The sequence below is a fragment of the Schistocerca americana genome, chromosome X (genome assembly GCF_021461395.2).
Source record: "Schistocerca americana isolate TAMUIC-IGC-003095 chromosome X, iqSchAmer2.1, whole genome shotgun sequence".
Lineage (NCBI taxonomy): Eukaryota > Metazoa > Arthropoda > Insecta > Orthoptera > Acrididae > Schistocerca > Schistocerca americana.
Window position 1 is genome coordinate 137,156,467 of NC_060130.1, and position 23,399 is coordinate 137,179,865.

General features: G+C 40.4%; 1 protein-coding gene across 1 annotated transcript in view; it reads left to right on the forward strand.

Annotated features, from left to right (window-relative positions):
- Positions 1 to 23,399, forward strand: part of LOC124555500 (2-oxoisovalerate dehydrogenase subunit alpha, mitochondrial) — a 173,767-nt gene that overhangs the window by 44,797 nt on the left and 105,571 nt on the right. Inside the window, exons 2-3 of the mRNA XM_047129427.1 lie at positions 15,355 to 15,531; positions 17,906 to 18,101. Of these exons, the coding sequence (XP_046985383.1) occupies positions 15,355 to 15,531; positions 17,906 to 18,101 (373 nt within the window). The remainder of the gene's footprint in view (positions 1 to 15,354; positions 15,532 to 17,905; positions 18,102 to 23,399) is intronic.

A 23,399-nucleotide genomic window follows, 5' to 3' on the forward strand; every position in this document is an offset into this window, starting at 1 on the left:
GAGGCTCTGCTTCTTGTCGTGTAATGAGGAGGTCTGCAATCTTTCTTTCTTAATGTGGGAACTGGAATCACCTCTCCACAAGGCAGTGTCCTCAGTGGCACTCTGTTTGCAATTACTATCAACGGCATGTCCTCCACTGTTGGGATCCCTGTTAAATGCTGTTTGTTTCTGGATGACTTTATTAAGTTATTTTGCAACAATGATGCAACTACAGCTGATCATCAGGTGGCTGGGAGCGTGGGCTAATAAAACTGGTTTTAGGCTCTCATAGGTTCTCACCAGAGAAGACTAAATGCATCAATTTTAACCATACTCGATCTCACAAGGGGGGACAATATTTTACATATTAAGGACAATGTGCACTCATGGCTTGTCTACATATACATCTGTATGTATGTACGTACATACATACATACATACATACATACATACATACATACATACTCTGCAAGCTGCTGACGGTGCGTGGCAGAGGGTACCCTGTACCATTACTACTCATTTCCTTCCCTGTTTCACTCACAAATAGAGTGACATGGAAAAAAGTATATATGCCTTCATGTGGGTCCTAATTTCTGTTATCTTTGTGGTCTTTATGCAAAATGTAAGTTGGTGGCAGTAGAATCCTTCTACAATCAGCTTCAAATGATGATTCTCTAAATTTTCTCAATAATGTTCCTCAAAATGAATACCACCTTCCTTCCAGGGATTGCCATTTGAGTTTCTGAAGCATCTAAGTAATATTTTCATGTTGTTTGAACCGATCAGTAACAAATCTAGCAGCCTGCCTCTGAATTGCTTCGATGTTGTCTTTTAATCCAACCTGATGCTGATTCCAAACACTGAAGCAGTACTGATGAATGCGTCATACTAGTGTTCCATATGTAGTCCCCTTTACAGATGAACCACACTTTGCTAAAATCTCCCAATAAACCAAAGTAGACCATTCATCTTCCCTGCTACAGTGTTATACCTAGATATTTAATCAAAGTGACTATGGCAAACAGCACACTACTAATGCTGTATTTGAACATCATGGGTTTGATTTTCCTACTCTCTGCATTAACTTACATTTTTCTACATGTAGAACTAGCTGCCATTTCTCACACCAACTACAAATTTTGCCTAAGTCATCTTGTATCCTCCTACAGTCGCTCAGTGATGACACTTTTCTGTACACCACAGCATTGTCAGCAAACAGTTGCAGATTGCTGCTCAATCTGTCTTCCAGATCATTTATGTATACAGAAGATAACAGCAGACCTACCATACTTCCCCTAGGGCAGTCCTGACTGTCTCTAATGACCACTAACTGTAGGGGACAACGCACTGGGTTCTATTATTTAGGAAGTCTTCAAGCCACCCACATATCTGGGAACCTATTCTGTATGCTCATACTGCCAGTAAAAGTCTGCAGTGGTGCATGGTGTCAAATGCTTTCTGGAGATCTTGGAATACAGAATCTGCCTGTTGCCCTTCATCCGTAGTTCACAGGATATCATGAGAAAAGGGCAAGCTAAGGTTTGCATGAGTGATACTTTCTAAAATTTTGCCGATTTGTGGACAGCAGCTTTTCTCTGTTGAGGAAACTTATTAATTTCGAACTGAAAATATGTTAAAGACTTCTGCAGCAAACTGATGTTAAGGGCATTGGTCTGTAGTTTTGTGGGTCCATTCTTTTACCCTTCTTATCTACAGTGCAGTTTTTCCATTCACTTGAGACCTCATGCTGGATGAGAGATTGACAATAAATGCAGGCTAAGTAAGGGGCCAATGCCATAGAGTTTACTTTGTAAAACCAAATTAGGATTCCATCTGCACCTGGTGACTTATTTGTTTTTAAGTCTTTCATTTGTTTCTCTACACTAGGGATGCGTATTACTATGCCTTTCATATGGGATTCTGTGCAGTGGTCAGTCAACAGTATGTTTGAACGAATCTCCTGTGTGAACGATTGTTAAATGCTAAATTCAAAACCTCAGCTATCATTTTGCAATCTTCTGCTGCCACACCAGACTGGTCAGTGAGTGACTAGATAGAAGCCTTAGACGCGTTTAGCGATTTTACGTAGGACCAGAGTTTTATCGGGTTCTTGGTAAGATGTTTCGCTAAGATATGATGGTGGTAGTTGTTGCTTTGGGCATCAATCTTGACTAACTTCAGCCTGTTGTCATTTATGTGTTCTCTTTTGAATGCCTCTTGCAGTTCTATAGGGCATTTGTCAGATCACATTTAGATTACAGCAACTTGCTTTATGAATCAGCCCATGTTTCCTACTTTAAGATATTAGATGCCGTTCACCATGAGGGCATTCAGATACCAACTGGAGCCTTTTGGATCATCCCAGTTCAGAGTCTGTGTTCATGGCTGGTAAAGCACCACTCTGAATTTGGCAATTTGGCGGTGGCTTGTCCTGGCTCGACAGGCTCTGAAAATCTCTGTTACCTCAGTCATTGGGTTTTAGTGTGGCGGTCCACCTCAACTTTGAGTGAATGTTCAAGAAAGTATCTGACATATCAGACCTCCAAATACACATAAAGGGATTGAACAAATTTCCACCTTGGTGTCTTCAGAGGCCCAAAGTGATTCAATGCTTCATACAGTATAAGCAAACTTTTACTACAGATTATATTTTTACAACTCTGTATTCTTCAATTTTAAGTACTTCTCACAGTTTCATCATTTATATGGATGAAGCCCAGCAAGGGGATGCACTCAGTTGTTCAGCTGTTTTCCCTGATAGGATTTTCAAATGACACCTGGAACAATTTTACAAATTATCATGTGGAGTTACACAGTATTATGAAGGCACTGAAATGGATTCACAGGCACCACAGTAAAAGATTTCTCATCTCTTCTGAGTCACTCACTGTGCTACCAGCGTTCCACCAAATGTACCTGGTAGACTGGTTGAGTCAGCTCATCCATGACTCCTTATAGTGTCTCCAACACCGAGGCAAGGAGGTGGTCATTTGTAGGGTACCTGGACACGTCGGGGTACAGGGAAATGACAAAGCAGCCAAAGAAGCATGTCGGGATGATGTAGTACTTCGATGTTGTTGTTACCTTGCACACTGTCATCTCATTATCTGGCAGACAAATCATGCGTCAGTGGTGAATGGCTGGAGGTGGTGGAAAATGGGCTGCAGTTTCTCATATTGACCACACAGGCATGACGGACTTCATGCCAACCTCACTGATGGACAGAAGTACTGATCACCAGACTGTGTATAGGACATAGCCCTTTAACACACAGATTCCTTCTCCAGTAGGAGGATCCACCACTGTATAAAGTTTGTGGTGTTCAGCATATTTTGACTACTTTTGTCTTACATACTGACGTCAGGACAGCCTTCGGTTTAGCAAGAGATCTGTCAACCGTCCTCACTCACACGGACACTAATGTTACATGGGTTCTAAAGTTTTGTGAACTGTTGTGCTCTATCCCCAAAGTACTGGGGATGGGAGGCAGACTTTAATCCATTATAAACTACTTTGAATGTGGGGACAGTCTTTGTCCCATCTCATCCCTCCCCATGAGAATGGTATACTGACTTTTTGTCAGGGCACTGATGACCATAATGCTGAGTGCCCCACATCCAAAATCATCATCATCATTCATATATCTGAGAAAAGCCTTTACTAAGGTCTTTAAGAGTTTTATTGCATTGGAACAAAATGTGACAAATGAAATTACAGTGAAATCCAGACCTTTGTAGCTGATTACAGGCGTTGATAAACATCAACAAAGACAGTTGAAAATGGGTGCCCAGACTGGGACTCGAATCTGGGATCTCCTGCTTACATGGTAGATGCTCTATCTGACTCAGGATAGTGTGGCTGCAGGGACTTATCTGTGGCACGCTTCCCGTGAGACACACATTTCCAACTTATTGTCCACACGCTACATTTGTAGTGCCCCTGCTCACTATACTCATTATTTGTGTCAGTCAATGTCCCAAATCCCATAAGAGTTTGAGCAGTGTGAGTGCATCCACACTGCAGATGATCATTAGTCTGTAAGCGTGCAGGATACTAGACAGGACATTTTGCATTTCAGGGCATGACAAAAGGTAGTTGAAAACCTGGTGGAGAATGTAATTCAGTTGCTCCAGTCCTGGGTGGTACTGAGTTATTAGGGGAATGCTCCTCTATGGCCCGATGGTGGGACTTAAGGTGGTATTGGGAGACTGGAAAGATAAGGCACCTTATACAAAAACAAATCACCCGTGCCTTACCTATCCAGTCTCCCACCACCTCCCAAAGTCCCACCGTCCAGCCGCAGAGAAGCATTCCTCCAGTAACTCAGTACCACCCTGGATTGGAGCAACTGAATTACATTCTCTGCCAGGGTTTCAACTACCTTTCGTCATGCCCAGAAATGAGAAATGCCCTGCCCACTATCCTTCCCTCCCCTCCCACAATGGTATTCCTCAGTCCATCGAACCTACACCATATACTCGTCCATCCTTACACCAAACATGCTCCCCAACCCCTTACCTCATGGCTCATACCCTTGTAATATACCTACATTCAAGACCTGTCATCCTCCCTCCACCACCTACTCCAATCTGGTAACGAACATCCCCTATCCCATCAAAGGCAGGGCTACGTGTGAAACCAGTCATGTGATCTACAAGCTAAGCTACAACCACTGTGCTGCATTCTATGTGGGCATGACAACCAACATGCTGTCTGTCCGCATGAATGGCCACTGACAAACTGTGGCCAAGAAACTAACGGACCACTGCTGAACACGCTGCCAAACATGACTTCTTTAATTTCAATGACTGCTTCACAGCCTGTGCCATATGGATCCTTCCCACCAACACGAGCTTTTCTTAATTGTGCAGGTGGGAACTTTCCCTTCAATACATCCTATGTTCCCGTAACTCTCTTGGTCTCAACCTTTGTTAGTCACTGTCCTCACCCATCCAGCCCTTTCCCTGTTCTCATTCCAGCACTACACAGCCGTCATTCCACCATCACACTCAGTCCTCCTTCCCCACCTCTCCCCAGCCCTCCGTCTAACCTGCAGCACTTCACTGTCCACCACCCCTACCATACTATCCCACCCCCACCATACTATCCCACCTCCTCCCTGCCCCAATCTCTTCCTTACCCCCACCAGTGCTGTTGCTCGCAGTGTGGTTTCAGTTGCCTGAGACTGCAGTCGTGTTTGTGAGTAGCATTTGCGTGTGTGTCTACGACTGTTGTTGATGAAGGCCTATATGGCTGAAAGCTTTATTTGTGACAGTCTTTTAGTTGTGCCTATCTGCGACTCATCATCTTTGGTATATGGTGAGTAGCAACTTTACTTGTTGTTAAACTCCATCCTGGATTTTCCATTGTTTGATCTATAAAGCATTTATTGACAAAGTTGAATTATGATGCTTCTGCACCTGGATTAGACTGTGCAGTATCCACAGACTGGGGAGCTTTTGATGTGAAGAGGTACATTTAAGATTTCAAAGATTGCCTCCAATTCAATGCCAAAAGGACAGTGGAAGTGCTTTTAGATAAGTGTGCATACAGTCACTCTCTGAATACCAAACATGTTGTTCAAACATATATATGAAACTAAAGATTGATTACTAGTGTGGGAACCATTACTTTATGATCACATTAGTATGCACCTCAAGTGACAATGAAAATTGATGTTAATCTGAACGTTAATCACACTGTCCTACTTTCCAGGTTTGAGTCTTCATCCTGACACAACTTTGCAATTGTTACTTCAGCTGCACATTTTCTTCAGTAATGACTGTTGCTGTACGCCCAGCACAATTTTCAACTTCAAATTTGTTTCATGTCTGAATCTGTTCAGCAATCCCCAAATGCCTAATCAAACACCTACAAACAGTGATCCACCCTCAAGCTGGCTTTTCAGCTGTAAATATTGTCATGAGCTGCGCTGAATGCAGTTGACATACACTACGTGATCGAAAGTATTTTTCATATTAGGTGCATTGTGCTACCACCTACTGCCAGGTACTCCACATCAGCAACCACGGTAGTCATTAGACGTATTGAGAGAGCAGGATGGGGCGCTCTGCTGAACTCACGGACTTCAAACATGGTCACATTCCGAAACATCCCTAGGTCCACTGCTTCTGATGTGATAGTGAAGTGGAAATGTGAAGGGACACGTACAGCACAAAAGCAAACAGGCGGACCTCGTCTCTTGACTGGCAGAGACCGCCAACAGTTCTAGAAGGTCGTAATGTGTAATAGGCAGACATCATCCAGACCATCACACAGAAATTCCAAACTGCATCAGGATCCACTGCAAGTACTATGACAGTTAGACGTGAGGTGAGAAAACTTGGATTTCATGGTCGAGTGGCTGCTCATAAGCCACGCTTCATGCTGGTAAAAGCCAAAAAATGCCTCGTTTGGTGTAAGGAGCGTAAACAATGAATGACTGAACAGTGGAAAAACGTTGCGTGCAGTGATGAATCACAGTATGGCGATCTGATGGCAGGGAGTGGGTATGTCGAATGCCCGGTGAGCGTCATATGCCAGCGTGTGTAGTGCCAACAGCAAAATTCGGAGGCGGTGGTGTTATGGTGTGGTTGTGTTTATCATGTAGGGGGCTTGCACCCCTTGTTGTTTTGTGTGCTCTATTACATCCCAGGCCTACATTGATGTTTTAATCACCTTCTTGCTTCCCATTGTTGAAGAGCAATTTGGGGGTGGCAATTCCATCTTTCAACACTATCGAGCACCTGTTCATTATTCACGGTCTGTGGCAGAGTGGTTGCACGAAAATAACATCCCCGTAATAGACTGGCCTGCTCAGAGTCCTGACCTGAATCCTATAGAACACCTTTGCTATGTTTTGGAATGACGACTTTGTGCCAGACCTCACTGACCAACATCAATACCTCTCCTCAGTGCAGCACTCCTTATTTTAGTATCATTATTGACAATATCTGAATATTGTGTATAGGAAGGCAGTGGAGGCCATTCCGGTACTTCATATAGCTACACATTGATGAAACATGCGACAAAAGGTTGTATTCTGTTATTGCTTGTATTCCTTTGAAGTGCTCCAATGGACTACAGCACAATCACACTTTAAAATTTCTTGGTGACCATTCTAAGTATGTTAATCAGTGAGAACAAAACACTCATTTGCAACAATGAACATGTCCACATGGGACAAATTTCTTGCTAAAAAGCCAATTTTTTTTTAGTTTGGGGAATATAGTGCATCCACTTGGAGATACATAAGGAAAATAAAATGATAAACAGAACAGTTTGAATGCCAGTTTATCACATTAGCTCTTGTGATACTGCAGTGTGGCACAGAGCATTTTTCTGGTAGAAAAAACTATTGTGTGTATAATTCTTGGTCACATTTTGTTCAGCTTTGGTTTCAAACTGTAACAATATAGCGTAGTAGGCTCCAGTTATGGTTTTGTTCTTTTCTGAGTAATTGGTGAGGATTAAACCCTGGGAATCTCAAACAAACAAACATATCAGTACCTCATTTGGCACTATCTCACTGGCATTATTGTATTCCGTAGATATCAAGCAGGATGGTGCAGTGTTTAATACACTGGAATCTCAGTCAGGTTGAGTGCATTTCAATTCCCTGTTCATTTACAGTCACAAATTCAGGCAAACAGTTCTTTTGGCTCAGTTTTAGTCAACAGTCATCAATTGGATCATTCATTGCATAAAGATTTTTCATTTCCAGTTTGCCATGCAGGATATTACGTACTCACTCATTTGAGATGCATACAATAACAGCAGTTTTGTGCACTTTCACTCAGTGGTGTTGCACTATATTTATTTAATGTATTTATTCATCCAGGATCATCTGACAGTGATACAGGATTTGTCATCATCATACAATGGAACAAGTAAATCAAATGTGCAGATGGATCCAAACCCTCAGTTGTTTTCCTGTTTTCACTGATAGTTTTCAGTGTGTGCCTTTGGAACAATTCACAAATTATGATGCGGAGTTACATGGCATTATAACTGCACTGGAGTGGAGTCACAGGCATCACAGTGCAAGTTATCTTGTATGTTCTGACTCGCTAAGTGCGCAACAAGTGGTCCACCAAATGTGTCCAGAAGACAAGTTGATTCAGCTGATCCATGACACCTTACAGTGGCTCTAACACCCTGGAAAGGAGTGGTCTTTTGCTGAGTACGTGAGCACATCAGGATACAGGTAAATGACATAATCAGCAAAGCAGCCAAAGAAGCTTGTCTGGGTGGTGTTGTACGGCAGTGTGCCATCCCCTTGCATGTTGTCATCTCATTATCTGACAGATGAGTCATGCGTCAGTGGGTAACTGAATAGTTTGAGGTGGTGGAAAACAAACTTTGGTCATTCAAGTCTGTTTAAGAAGGTTAATCTCACATTTTTGTAAGTGTCAATTCATTCAGTCTGTAGCACAGTAGTTGCTCATTTGTTTTGTTTTGAAAGCAACCGTTCATCCGTTCCTTTATTAAGCCAGTCAGTCAGACTCCAGCTCTCGGCTGTCATACGAGTACACCTACAGAGTGGCCGGTTTAAATGTTTATCCTCTTCTGTGTTTTTCACGTAGTATATTTATTAACTTCGATGTGTGTTTCTCTGTTTATACACTTCATCTCGTGTTCTTGTAAGTGTAAATTCATTCAGTCTTTAGTGCAGTAGTTCCTCATTGAACAGCTAGCTACGTAACTCTTTAACACATCAGTGTCCATTGCTGACACATCATGAAGGTAGCTAGTCAAATATCTAGGATTGTCTGCTTTTATACTTCTTCAGTTAGTCTTGTTAGGATGGATAGGATGTGTCAATGTTGTGTACAGATGCAGGAGGAGCTGGCCACAGTTTGCGATCAGCTGAACATGCTGTTGGTTATGGTCAGTCACCATCAGTTTGCTGCCTCGGGGTATAGCAGTGACAGAGAATCTAGCATGTTGTGCAACACACCTCAGGTGTCACTTGTTTTGTCCATGGACTCCGCTTCTGAGGCATCTCCTAGTGCTCTTGACGCAGTGGTCCCACCCTCACAGCAGTGTAAGTGCCGAATGGTAATGTGTTTGGGTCATTCAAGGCAGAGGGCCAATGTGAAAACTGGCCACCTGGCCTCACCCATTCACCCTGTGGATTTACAGGTGGTTGCTCCTTCAGCAAGGTCCGAGCAGGCACGCGGGAGGAGGGGTTTACTGGTATTTGGGAGCTCCAATGTTAGGCGCATTATGGAGTCTCTTAGGCAGATAGTTTTCAGGGCTGGAAAGAAAGCCAATGTGCACTTGGCACATCTGCCAGAGGGCCTCATCTGAGATGTGGAGGTGGCCTAGCCTGTGGCTGTCAAGCATGTAGGATGCAGTTGTCTACAAGTTGTAGCTCACATTGGAACCAACGACACCTGTCGCACGGGTTCTGATGTGATCCTCGATTTGTACAGGCGACTGGCGTAGGTGGTGAAGACTGCTACCCTTACGCGGAGGCTGTAAGCAGTGCTCGGAATTTGCAGCATCATTCTTAGTTTATCAGGGTCCTTTGGTTTGGAGCTGAGTGGAGGGTCTCAACCAAACGCTTTGTTGACTCTGTGATGGTCTTGGCTGCAGATTTCTAGACCTGCATTATTGTGTGGCGATTTGTAGGACTCCTCTTGATAGGTCGGGGGTGCACTACACAAAGGAAGCTGCTACTTGGGTAGCAGAGTACTTGTGGAGTGCACATGAGGGATTTAGGCTAGGCGGTAGTTTGAGGTGCTCCAATGAACACTCATTTGATTCACAGCAAGGGAAATCAAACGACATTCAGAATATAGACACTTCAACTGTCACAGTTTTGTGTGTAAACTGTTGAAGTATTTGTAATGAATCCTGGATTTACTGCCCTCCAGGAAAGTTCTCATGCTCAAATTATTCTTGGGACTGAGAGCTGGCTGAAACCTGAAGTCGAAAGCTCTGAGGTATGTAGCAAGTCATGGGGAGTATATTGGAAAGACAGGTCACAGGCCATAGGACGGGGAGTGTTCATTGCAGATTGACAAAAATATTCTCTCTACTGAGGTTGAAGTTGAGAGTGAGTGTGAAGCCATCTGGTTGAATACAATACATGTAGGTGAAACTAAGTTAATTGTTGGATGTTTTTGCCAGCCACCCGATTCTGCTGTGACAGTTTTAGAGTCATTCAAAGAAAGTCTGTGCTCAATAGCGTGTAAATATCCAGATCATGCAGTACTAGTTGGAGGCAACTTAAACCTGCCAAGTATAGACTGGGATGTCTATGGATTCGTTGCGGGGAGGTACAGACAGACAGACGATCATGCGAAATACTTTTGAACACATTTTCTGAAAATTGTCTTGAGTAGATAGCTCGGCAGCTCACACGCAATGGAAATATCCTAGACCTTGTAGCTACAAATAGGCCAGACCTTCTTGACAGCATCAGTATAGAAACAGGGATTAGCGATCACGATGTCATTATAGAAACTATGATTACGAAAGTTAGTGAATCAGACAAGGTGGCTAGGAGAGTGTTTTTGCTAGATAGAGCAAACAAGCATCTTATTTAGACAGTGAATTGGCATCACTTAGTTCCAGTAAGATGAATATAGAGGAACTATGGGCAAAGTTTAAGCAGACTGTATATCGTGGTCTGGAGAGTTACGAGGCTAGTAAGTGGATAAAGGATGGAAAAGACCCACCATGGTTTAATAATGAAATTTGGAAGATTCTGAGGAAGCAGAGGCTGTTACACTCTCTTCAAAAGAGACTGCACAAATGATGACAAGAAAAGTTTAGTAACTAGAGATTCATGCACTTGTGAAAAGATCTATGCATGAAGCATACAACAGTTCCCACCCTCACACCTTAGCAAAAGATCTGGCAGAGAATCTGACAAAATTCTGGTGCTATGTAAAATTGGTAAGCGGGTCTAAGTCTTCCATTCAGTTTCTTGTTGACCAGTCTGGCGATACAGTTGAAGATAGCAAAACAAAAGCTGAAGTTTTAAATTTCATGCTCAAGAAATCGTTCACACAGGAGAACCATACAAACATACCACCATTTGACCATCGGGCAGACTGCTGTATGGACGACATAGTAATAAGAATTCCTGGTTTAGAGAGAGAAACTGAAGGAGATGAAAACTAGTGAGTCACCAGGTGTGGATGGAGTCCCAATTTGGTTTTACAAACAGTACTCTATGGCATAGGTCCCTTACCTAGCTTGCATTTATCATGAATCTCTCATCCAGCACAAAGTCACAAGTGACTGGAAAAAAGTGCAAGTGACTCCAGTATATAAGAAGGGTAAAAGAACAGACCCGCAGAATTACAGACCAATATCCCTAACTTCTGTTTGCTGCAGAATCCTTGAACATATTCTCAGTTCAAATATAATAAACTTTCTTGAGACTAAGAAGCGTATGTCCACAAATCAGCATGGTTTTAGAAAGGCATCGCTCGTGCCAAACTCAGCTTGCACTTTTCTCACATGATATACTGAGAACTATGGATAAAGGGCAACAGGCAGATTCCGTATTTCTAGATTTCCAGATAGCATTTGACACAGTGCCCCATTGCAGGCTGTTAATGAAGGTATGAGCATATAACTTCACAGGTATGTGAGTGGCCAAAAATTTCTTAAATAATAGAACCGAGTGTGTTGTCCTCGACAGCAGGTGTTCATCAGAGACAAGTGTATCGTCAGGAGTGCCCCAGTGAAGTGTGATAGAACCGTTGTTGGTCTCTGTATACATAAACAGTTTGGGAGACAGGGTGGGCAGCAATCTGCAGTTGTTTGCTGGAGATATTGTGGTGTAAGGTAAGGAGTCGAAGTTGAGTGCCTGTAGGAAGATACAAGACAACTTATATAAAATTTCTAGGTGGTGTAATGAATGGCAGCTAGCCCTAAATGTGGAAAAATGTAGTTTAATGCAGATGAGTAGGAAGAAGAAACCTGTAATGTTTGGATACAGTATTACTAGTGTCCTGTTTGACACAGCCAAGTTGTTCAAATATCTGAGCATAACGTTGCAAAGCCATATGAGATGGAGCTAGCATATGAAAATTGTAATAGGGAAGGGATATGGTAGACGTCGGTTTATTGGGAGATTTTTAGGAAAGAGTGGTACATCTGTAAAGGAGACCACATATATGACATGCCATATGATTCTAATTCTACTGCCGCCAACATACTTTGTGCGTAAGGGTCACGAAGATAAGATGTGAGAAAATTTTTCCCTCACTCCATTTTGAGTCAAACGGGGGGGGGGGGGGGGGGGGGCGTGACGAGTAGTTGTACAGGGTGCACTCAGCCACGCACGTTACAGTGGCTTGCAGAGTATCTATGTAGATGTAGACCACACAGGCATGGTGGACTTCATGCCAGCCTTACCGACAGAAGGAAGTGGTGCTCACCAGACTGGACGTACGACGTACCCTTTAACACAAAGTGAAGTTTTTGGTGTGCCACTTTTGTTTCAGCATATTTTGACTTTATGTGTCTCATACTGACACGAGGGCAGTCTTCAGTTTGACTGGAGATCTATCTACCATCCTGCTACCTGTGTGCCGCAAGTTCTGAAATTTTGTGAACTGTCGGGCCTCATCCCTAAAGTGCTGCAGGGGAAGCAGATTGTAATGCATTATATACTACTGCACATGTGGGGACGGCCTTTGTTGTGTAATGTTCCCCTCTATTATATTTATAACAAAATAATTTTTTTTTTACATGTGAAATTTCATCATTTTTTTCACTTACTATTGGCTGCATTTGTTGCCATAGGTACACTTTTCTTCATAAGTAAGAGAGATTCTTCGATGAATTTTGCACAGCATAAAAACCATACTTACAGGTGTATGAAAATCTAGAATTTATTTAATTTATGAAAAAAATGAATGAACTGTTACATTTTAAACTTCATGTTTAGAAAAAAACTAAAATTTTATAGTTAATTATCTAAATTTTTACCACACTTTGTAATAGATTTGGTAAATTCTAGAGTTTTGCCTTAAGGAGTTTGTGTTTAGTAAGCAATGCAAAATTCATTGAAGAATCTCTCTTACTTATGAAGAAAAGTGTACCTATGACATCAAATGCAGCCAATAGTAAGTGGAAAAATGATGAAATTAAACATATAAAAAAATTATTTTGTTATGTTTTTGAACTTCCACTGCTGTGAGTCTGAGTCCTGAATCCTTCCTGGTCATGCTGACAGAGTTTTATGAATTTATTTGTAAAAGTAAAGGCAGTGGAAATTAAAACGTCCTGTGGTGCCTCTCCTGCTCCAGTGCTCCAGGTGGGCCCATTTGATGTACTACCATCCTTAAAGAGATTCCTGACTAACATAAACTCACTACATACAATCTCAAAAGTAATTATCACTTACAACCGTTACCGTGTGTATTTAAAGCAAACGTAATTTGCATCGCGCCACTCCTATGCAACTGGCGTGAAATTTGAATAGATATAATTTTTGAGATGTAGGAACATCCCTACAAACTTTTGTTGGAATTCAGGACAGAGAGGATATTGTCTGGCTATTATGTTCACCACACATTATTTTACTGCAGTTTTTACTTTTGCTTTCAACTATGACATGAGTAGGTGACTTAGTGGGTTACTTTTATGCATGTATGTAAAATGAGAATTCTGTAGTTAAAAATAATGTGTTGAGAAACATGTGGCAGAAAATCGGATATCAGGCTGATGTTTTTCATGTCACAAATGGTTCATATATAAAAGTGTACTAAAAGACTGCAAAATATATTACATTTCTCTTGCATTTTAGCTTATTTTCATCTCTTTTATACTTTTTGTGGTAGTTCGACATACGCCTGATTTTGGTATCTTTTTGGAAGGTAGTGGAACAAGCTGAAAGGTTTTTAGGCAAAGATTTTCAGCATATTTTGTCATTTTGTGTGTGTGTGTGTGTGTGTGTGTGTGTGTGTGTGTGTATAATATTTCAGCTTAAAACTTGTCAAAAAGAGTGCATGACTGATTTCGGTGTGTGATACTTCCTATTTATTCTTCAAGTTGTTCTGTCGAGGCAAACATTTATACCCTGACTGCTTGTGGGAGAAAGTTGACATTGGGTAATTCCCAAAAAAGTGCTACTAATGGTATGTGGTAGCCATTTGGGTAGTAAAAGCATCAGTCAACAAAGAACCTGTGAAGGTGGTCCTCGTGACCAAATATTGTCGATAGTAAAAGCAATGTAATGAATGGGGTATGTTAAAAAATATTCATAGTCATTATACTGCTAGAAGGTGAAGTTAAAAAAGTTTCACCCTTCTGTGAGAGCATGCTGAAAAATAATGCCTCCAGCTTTCTTAATGTGAAAACCCTTAATGATTTTTAAATACGACGAACATTATTAACATTCCACATCTTTATTCTTCATATCTGCATATTTGTTTCTCAACATAGTCACCCTGGGAGCAAACACATTTCTCCCAAAAAGAGACCAGTTTGGTGTTACCGTTACTGTAGAATGTTTTGATTTCATTGACAAAGCCACAACCTCACCTCTGCCTGCACTGCTTCATCACTATCAAAGTGAAGTCCTAAAAGGTGTCCTTTTAGTTGTGCAAACAGATGAGTCAGATGGGACCAAGTGGGGACTGTAAGGAAGATGATCAGTGACAATGAACCCAAGGTGTCGGATTGTTGCAGATGTTGCAGCATTCGTGTGTGGCCTGGCATTGTCATGCTGTAGGAAAAGCTCCATGTGTGGACAAACTCTTCGAATTTGCAACTTTGTTACAGCATGCTGTTTCTCACGCACCGATGTAGTTATGTTACACACTGCCTTGTTACAAGCTGCAATTCGGAGCCCTCTAGCGGCAGAGGGCTGCAGATATGTAGACATGAAGATAAGATGTAGAATGTTAATAACATTTTCCTTATTTAAAAAGCCTTAAGAGTTTACTTATAAAAAATTAGGAGGCATTATTTTTCAGAATGCCCTTGTAATTTATGATCATATAAATCCCACTCCATATTGTGTTTGCATATCATCTTTCCCAGAGTGAAACAACAAAATTTTTTTTTCGTGTATCTGTTCCTTACCTATCCATCTAACTTCTTGAAGTGCAAAAACTCCCAATTCACTATTTCAGAACCTCTTCAGTGATGATGTACGTTGCTCCAAGTTGCAGCAGGGTGCATAATTCCATGTGCCAACTTTTAGTAGCTTTTTCATATCCTTTAGCCATGTTAATCTTTGTAAGTGGTGTCCAGCATTTCTTGTTGTACCATTGGCAACTTTCAGATTACATATAATTTGTTTCTGCAGCTTTCTATTAATCCCACATACATTTATTTGTAGGAAATAGTTGTTGACAAGAATGTGTGAAGAAGTGAAATATTGTTGATTGTTATTTGTAGGCAAATGTAAAAAGCAGAGTTGGGGCATTGAGCCATATGAGTGATTTACCTATGTTCCCTGGTGCCCAGTCACAGTGGACAGAAAAACTCGAGTTCACTATAAGGGAGAATGCCATACCAACTTACAGGGTTATGGATCGTCGTGGAATGGTGGTAGATCATTTGGAAGAACCACAGGTGCGTAACTACGTATTGTTCATAATTTTAGTGGTTCTGTTACATTAGTCTTTTGAAGTTTCTCCTGAGGACATCATCAGGTCAATGGAAATCTGTTTACTACCTCCTCGAAAACAGTGTTTTGTACAATGAATGTGTAAAATTCTTGTACGGAAGTATGGAATTGAGTAATGAAACATCAGGCAACAGTAATAGAATGTAGTGGAACTACCTTCAATCAGAAAAGGTACCATTTGGTGCTATATTATTTTCTGCACCTATTACAAGTAAAAGGTGAAGATACTCAGAGATAAGTACAATGTTAATACATCGAAAAGAAAATGTGCTCGAATATATACACACAAAACTGAGAAGCAGAGCAGGGCTATTGTCTCGTACCGTTTTTCTTATCACAGGGAATTTTGTGTTGGCATAAAGTACTATAATTTCATTTTTGTTAACCCTGAGAAAATGCGCAGTACTTCTACAGTTTCATTATTGCACCAGTTTGCAAGAATAGTGGCAGTAAGTCATAAGTCAGTCACCAATCTTCTCAATGTTAATGGTTCTTTTTGAGATCTTATTAGCATCCAGCTGTTCTCCAGAACAGTACTGATTGTGAAAGGTAATAGGTATCTTATGACACTTTGCAGTGCAAAACTTCTATATTCTGAGACAGATTGTAGGCAGACTTTCGAAATGCATTGTTTTATCAAGTTCACGGGAACTAATGTACGTCTCTTCTTTTCTTTTTTAACTTCTTGCAAATACAAAGGAACCCAGTAACGTGTGTACTCATTAATTCTAGTAGTTGCAGTTCACTTTCTTCAGCTTTGTTTGTGAGTGTTCAAAATTGTTGTATGGTTTATGCATATGTACTCCTGTTAACGTGGCACTGTTATTGGATAAAATATAAATTTGCATAGGAAATATGTTCCAATCACACATTACATGAGCATTCATAGTGATCCGTGCTCAAATGCTAGAATTTATCACTCTACATACATTAATGTAGTATGGTGACCTCAGTCAATATTGAACTTACATTACACAGAGTCTGGCCTGATGACATAACGGCAATGGCAAAATCATCAAAAAACTTATTTTAACCCCCCCACATCCTTCTGTTGTCATGCAGCATTTCTGTTTCCTGACTGAATAAGTTTAAGCTTCTCTACACTACTGTCATTTACTACAAACAAAATTAATGGGATACGTTAGTAGTGGCCATTTTCTATTTTTTTATTTTGTTCTGACCAAAGGAACACATTTCATATGTGTCAATAGCAGGTTAGCAGTTTTGTCGTTTGTTTACTGAGATGTTAAAAAACTATACGTTGATGACTGATGAGCTGAGAGGATTCATGAAATTTGAATGTACCAGACAGTGTAGCTGGCTGATACACATGAACAGGAAAGAACTATTATGTTGCGTATGCAAAGTAGTTCAGAAAAGCTTGTTGTTCTGAATGTTCACTTTCCCTCAGAGTCCAGTAAACAGTAAGTTCAGTTTGACCAGCCAGTCAAAAAAGAAGCAATTTGTCACTTTTTGATTGCACTTGCGTTTCCACCCTGATATCTGTGTTAAAATGATATTTTGTTAAATATATATGTGTACAAATCCAGTTAGAAGTGCAGTTTTGGTTTGGTTATAAGTGCAATTTTGGTTTGGTCGTGCAATTATCTTTTTGTGACTTGTTCGAAGCAAATACCTTTGTAGGTACCAGCTGTATTAAATTTGACGGAGTGCTGCACTTTGTATAAAATGTATTCATGGGCAACCGGTAGTGTCTGGATATAAGAGAAACATTAGTGCTATGTGCAGTTTTTTAACAAATATTAAATACTCTGTTTAGATTTTCGCAATTGTTGTCATAGAGCCTTCATCCGTCTCATCATTCCTGTTGGTCTTTTTTTAAAATCTTATCTTACCATCTCATTGAGTTTTGCACCAAGTGCATTTTGATTTTTCAGAGTTTGTTATGCATATTTATGTGAAGCATTCAATAATTTTTTTAAAGACAAGGGCTGCCATATTTCTTAGAACACTGTAGTGCATTTGCTTGTATCTATGCAGATAAGCATCAGCCTCACATCTGAGTATTTTGATAGTTGTATGAGGTGTTATTTTGTAGCTGTAAATTAGTGTTTATTGTGTAACTAGAGAAGTGTTCAGTGTTTGTGCCTTAGAGTATTAATTTCAAAAATTACATTTTTAGTAGCTCTCCTGTAGTGATAGCATTTTGTGGCTGTATCTGAAATTCTCCTTTTCCAAATGTGGTGGTGGTGGTGGTGGTGGTGGTGGTGGTGGTGGTGGTGATAGTAGTAGTAGTAGTAGTAGTAGTAAGCATTTGATTTGCTACTTAAACTGTGAATTCATTTGAAATTAATAAAGTTGAAGCCAGAGACTGTGAAGAGGATGTACTACTGCATGAAGCTGCTCAATATTATGGATCATATTCTGTATGAATCACAACGCCAGGGTCGGATCTCATTTTACATGACAAACTATGGAGAGGAAGCTACACACATAGGTAGTGCAGCAGCACTTACTGATGATGATTTGGTTTATGGACAGTACAGGGAAGCAGGTAAGCTATATTTAAAATGTTTATATTCATTGAGATTATTCCACAGTTATATCTAGGTTAAACTGAAAATTTTTGTTTGCTGTAGTACAGATGTATCTGCTTTATGGGCATGTAATTTGTGTGCAAATATACACTGAACACTGCAAACACTTTCCAACTGAAATCACATCTAGATTAAAAATTCTATACAGTGCTGATGCAAATTACCTGCTACATTTTGCTTTCCTATTTGTGTTACGGATACCAAAAAGAAGAAACAGCATTTGAACATTACCAAAAATGGGTTTGTTGAGATAATTCAATATACAGACACTTCTTACAAATTAGAGTATTATGTGTTAAAATGTTCCCCTAAACTAAAATACAATTATGATGTGAAGGCAGGGCTCAAGACAATGATTTAGTGCAGTGAAAATAACTTTCTCAAGTCTTAACTGAAGTTCCCCTTAACCGTTTCCAATTTATTGCTTTTAGTGTGCGTTGCCTTTCTTTCCTTACAAAGTTCCTAGTGGACAGCAGATATTTTTCTGTTTTGTACAAGTTATAGAGTGTTTAACAAAATCTTTTCTATAAAGTAAATTGTGTGTATTTGTTGTCTTACTATTTTCTTCCATTTGTTTCAGGTATGTTGAGGAAACATTGATTTGTTTCATTTTCAAAATATCTGACTGTAATTTTATAACAAGATAATCGTTCTGTAAAGGAGTGAGGCCCTGTTGAATACTGTAGAAGATTAAACTTCCATATTTTATGATGATTCTGTAAGTTTTCTTCCGAGAACTGCAGTTCCACTGTGAACTGGTATATTATATAATTATGACTTTATTTATTTCATTAAAAAGTTTATCAGATTTGAAACAGAAGGTATTACGAGGATGGGATAATGTGGTCTTGAATGATGTTTTTGGAGCTTGCGTTCATTTATACTGTATGGTACTGACACATTCCACATCATTACAAAGTGTCGTATTCATGATCTATGGAACAAGTACTAATCTAATCTAATCTATTTATGCAGTCCAATTAACAGTACATTATTGCTTTCTGTTTCCATGGTATGTTGATCGTGACAGACCGTTTGCCCTTCAAAGCTTGTACTTTTGGTGCTGAGTGGTCTTTGACAAATTGTCTTAATTTCTGTATATGGTTCTATTCTGTATGCATTAATTTTCCTGGACCTAACTTGGTGTTTCTGAACCTAAAAATTTGACAGTACTTTTGATTTTATATTGAGAAAGTGTGATCATTATGCCATGTTGGACAGTGGTTACATATGTTATATTCCGTAATTTATGCTGAAAGACACTGAACAGTCAATTTTCTTGGTATGTTTATGATGGCGTATGTCTAAAGTTTGATGACAAGTATTGCAGCCTCAGGATTGCAGTTCTGTTTTTATAATAGTCTTATTCCATTTGATCCCCCTCACATATTGCAGCTTGTAACTGCTCCAACCAAATTCTTTGGGCACGATCTTTCACAGCTGCATGCTTCGTACAGTGCAGTACATGCCTGAGTGAGAGAGAGAGAGAGAGTGAGAGAGAGAGAGAGAGAGAGAGAGAGAGAGAGAGAGAGAGAGAGAGTTGTTATATAATCTAGATTTCAGCCTTATGCCATTATCAAGTACAAAAACTAGAACAAACAATAGTAGCATGAATCACTTAAGCAAGAAACAGGGCAACCACGAAAAATAGTATGTAGATACCATGATTCTTTACCTTATTTATATGTCAGGGCATCAGACTGGTGTGAAATACGTACAAATCCTTGTCAGAAAAGCATGTCTGGTCATACAATTATGATCGGTCATTAGGAGAAAATCTCTAAAATCCATAACTAAGTTGTAGACTTTCATTTATATACCCTATAGTAGTGGGCCTCCATGTCATATACTGTAAACACTGTTATATGCAATTGTATGCAAAGATAATGTATTCATCATGCAAAATAAACATTTCAGCAACTTTGTTCCCTAACACACTACAGATTGTGTTGTGCAGACTATGATGTCTTTCTGGCAATCATTGGAACAGCGTTTCATCTATGCCCATTCCAGATGTTGTTCAGACACAATAGTGTGGCCCATACCTGTTTACTGGTTAGGAGTTTCATTTAACAGCCGTGCTATAAGATACATAAATGGAAGTCTGCAACTTATTTATTTTAGTGATTTTCTCACTTTAACTAGTGGCAGATCTGAACCATATGGCCAGATATGCTTTTCTGACAAGGATTTGTATGTGTTTCATAACAGTCTGATGTCTTTTGCTATATAAATAAGGTAAAGAATCGTGCATGGTATTTACACACTGTTTTCCATAGTTGCCCTGTTTCTTCCTTTTTTGATTTATACTTCTACTGTTTGTTCTAGTTTATGTACTTTAAAAAGCTGTAAGGGCAAAATTTGGATTGTATAACAATAAAATAAAAATTATAACAGTCAAATGGCAGGAGAATCATTCAAAAAAATTATCATGACTGTGGCACACAGAGTATTGAGTTTGCTTTGCAAGAAGCTAATGGTTTTATCCCTTTCGTAAGTATTTTGGAATTAACTTCACGCATTCCATAAAAGAAGAATACTCCACAGAGCAACAAAGTGTTTAACAAAAAATTGAAAGAACAGTTTTACAGACTACAATGTTACTCCATAACTGTATGCTTACAGGCAGCTGAGGTAGTAGAGTGATATGACAGCTGTGCATAGGACAGAACGTGCGACCAAACTCATGCTGTGATTTTTTGTTGCTGTGGCAGGTGTCCTGGAAACAACTAGTTGTGAAGTCACTTCGTTATTCTGATCCTGATCCAGGTATAGGTTGTCTTCAAACTGAAGATTACAACACAACCACATCCACCTGATTTTTCCTCATCCATGCAAGCATCATGGAAGTGTTTTATAATGTATTTATCTCCTGCAGTTTGTATGGCCCTTACATTTTGTGGGAGACCAGGCTTTAGTAGCATTTTGCAGTTCTTCATTCTTGATGGCTGATAATACGCATTTATCAAAAATTTTGACACTGACAAAAGAAAGGTCTTAGACATGACCAACTGATTTGTTTAACATTTGGAAAGTTGTTTGTGTACAGCCTGAAACAAAAAATTCTAAGATTTTTGGCAAAACACCCCTCTGAATTTGAGAAAATCACTCCTAAAGTTCACGACGAGTGATTGACTCTGAATTGACAGGATTGGTAGATAAATGGGAATTGAACAGTTTTCAAAATCATATATGGTGTTTGCAAATGCATATTTTTCTAGACATTGAGAAATAAACTGTTGGTACCACTTTTTATGTACCCATAAGGTAAACCCTGTTGAACCAAAGTGCCACTGGTGTTCCGACCGTAGCATCCAGCTGGGAGTAGAGAACCCGTGTTAGAGTCTCAAATGCATTGTGCAAAGATTGTTTTTATTTGTATTTTTTCCATATTGAAATTTTTAGGAATAAATTGGTTAATTAGGTAATCAATAATGAATAATTACAAGCTAATCAAACAAATTTCTGAAATGGCTTTGATTGATAAAAAAATAAAATTTTAAGCTTCAATGTATGAAAAGGATTCCAAGTAATACTATTGTGAATTTTTCACGAGGGACCACGAACAGCCGACCACATGATGTTTACAGTGAGTTGTGGTGCAGAACTTCATTAGGAACTCTCAAAATTGCATTATGCTTCTGAAAACCCTGTGGGCATTGCACACTGTGCAGGTACAACAAGGAGTCATAGCTATATACACGATCAACTTTCAGCACCAATATTTAGGCAATATTATCATATGCATGATACGCATTAACATTAATTCCATTAATGAAATTTACATCAGCTGTATTTTTACACATTTATTGTGTTACAACTGGTTTTGTTTCTTTGAACATAATCAGGTTACCAAGTTGTGCTGGAGTTAAGACATAGATCAGGGCCAGCAAAATGGTGTACACTGTGAAAAATTGCGGAGGTGCGGCACTGGTGCACACATCTCAGTGAGTGGGCAAAGTGCAACAGTGACGTCTGTAACTAGACATATACACCAAATGAGCGGCTACAGCTCCGCTTCCCAGTTTACATGGTACCAAGAGGACCGCAGCACACCCAGTCTTGCTTCCCTATGGTGACTGTAGCCTTACATGAGATGTACTGAGAAATGGCGAGTATTGCAAAAAAGCTAAGAACAGAGGATCTGTGTTCTCAGTCATTTTAACACAACTGGGAACTGCAATTGTTCTTCACAGCAGTAGGTGAAAACTCAGTGTTTGCTGTGCTGCCGAATAATAGGTGGCCAGCCCCAAGTTCACGATTGAAAGACACTATTACTTATTGATAATCTGCACCTGCCGCAGACTCGACACCAACAGTCCTCTTGTGTCCCCTCTCCTCTCTAATCCTAGGGTACTGCCACACCTCTACCTACACACCTCACCAATGCTCCACTTGTACACCCTGTTGTGGATTGGCAAGACAGCCAACCCACTATGAGGAAGCCGAAAGGCACGCGTTTAAGCTCACGCAGGCTGGCGTGAGGTCTGGAACAGGACACGGAAATGAGACTAGTAACAAACGTACGTATCTTCTGGAATAATTAACTTTAATCCATTAATGTTAGCTCTTGTCTGTACATTATTTACAATATCAATAGCAACTGATAATGGCGCCTTGCTAGGTCGTAGCAAATGACGTAGCTGAAGGCTATGCTAACTATCGTCTCGGGAAATGAGAACGTATTTTGTCAGTGAATCATCGCTAGCAAAGTCGGCTGTCTAACTGGGGCGAGTGCTAGGAAGACTCTCCAGACCTGCCGTGTGGCAGCGCTCGGTCTGCAATCACTGATAGTGGCGACACGTGGGTCCGACGTATACTAACGGACCACGGCCGATTTAAAGGCTACCACCTAGCAAGTGTGGTGTCTGGCGGTGACACCACACACCCTCCACATCCCCTCCCAAAGAAATTTCAACCATATCCCTCCCAGATCATGAACTCCATCCCAGAATATACCCCTCGTACCAACTCTGAATCCATCCCACCATCTCTGCCCCCCCCCCGCCCCCCCCCCCCAACCCCTCTGTCAGGGCTTCCCTCCCCTTCATCTCCTCTCTCTCACATCCCCTCCTTTTATGCCTGCCAGTCGCTCCCCACTCCCCGTTCCTTTCAGATTCACAGATACCGATGCCAGCTACCCCTCTCTCCCTGTCCCCCAACAGCCATCCCTATCTCATTGTCATTGCCACCTCTTACTAGCCCTCAGTTCCCATCCCCATCCCCATCCCCTCTCCCTGTGTGCCTACTTTTCC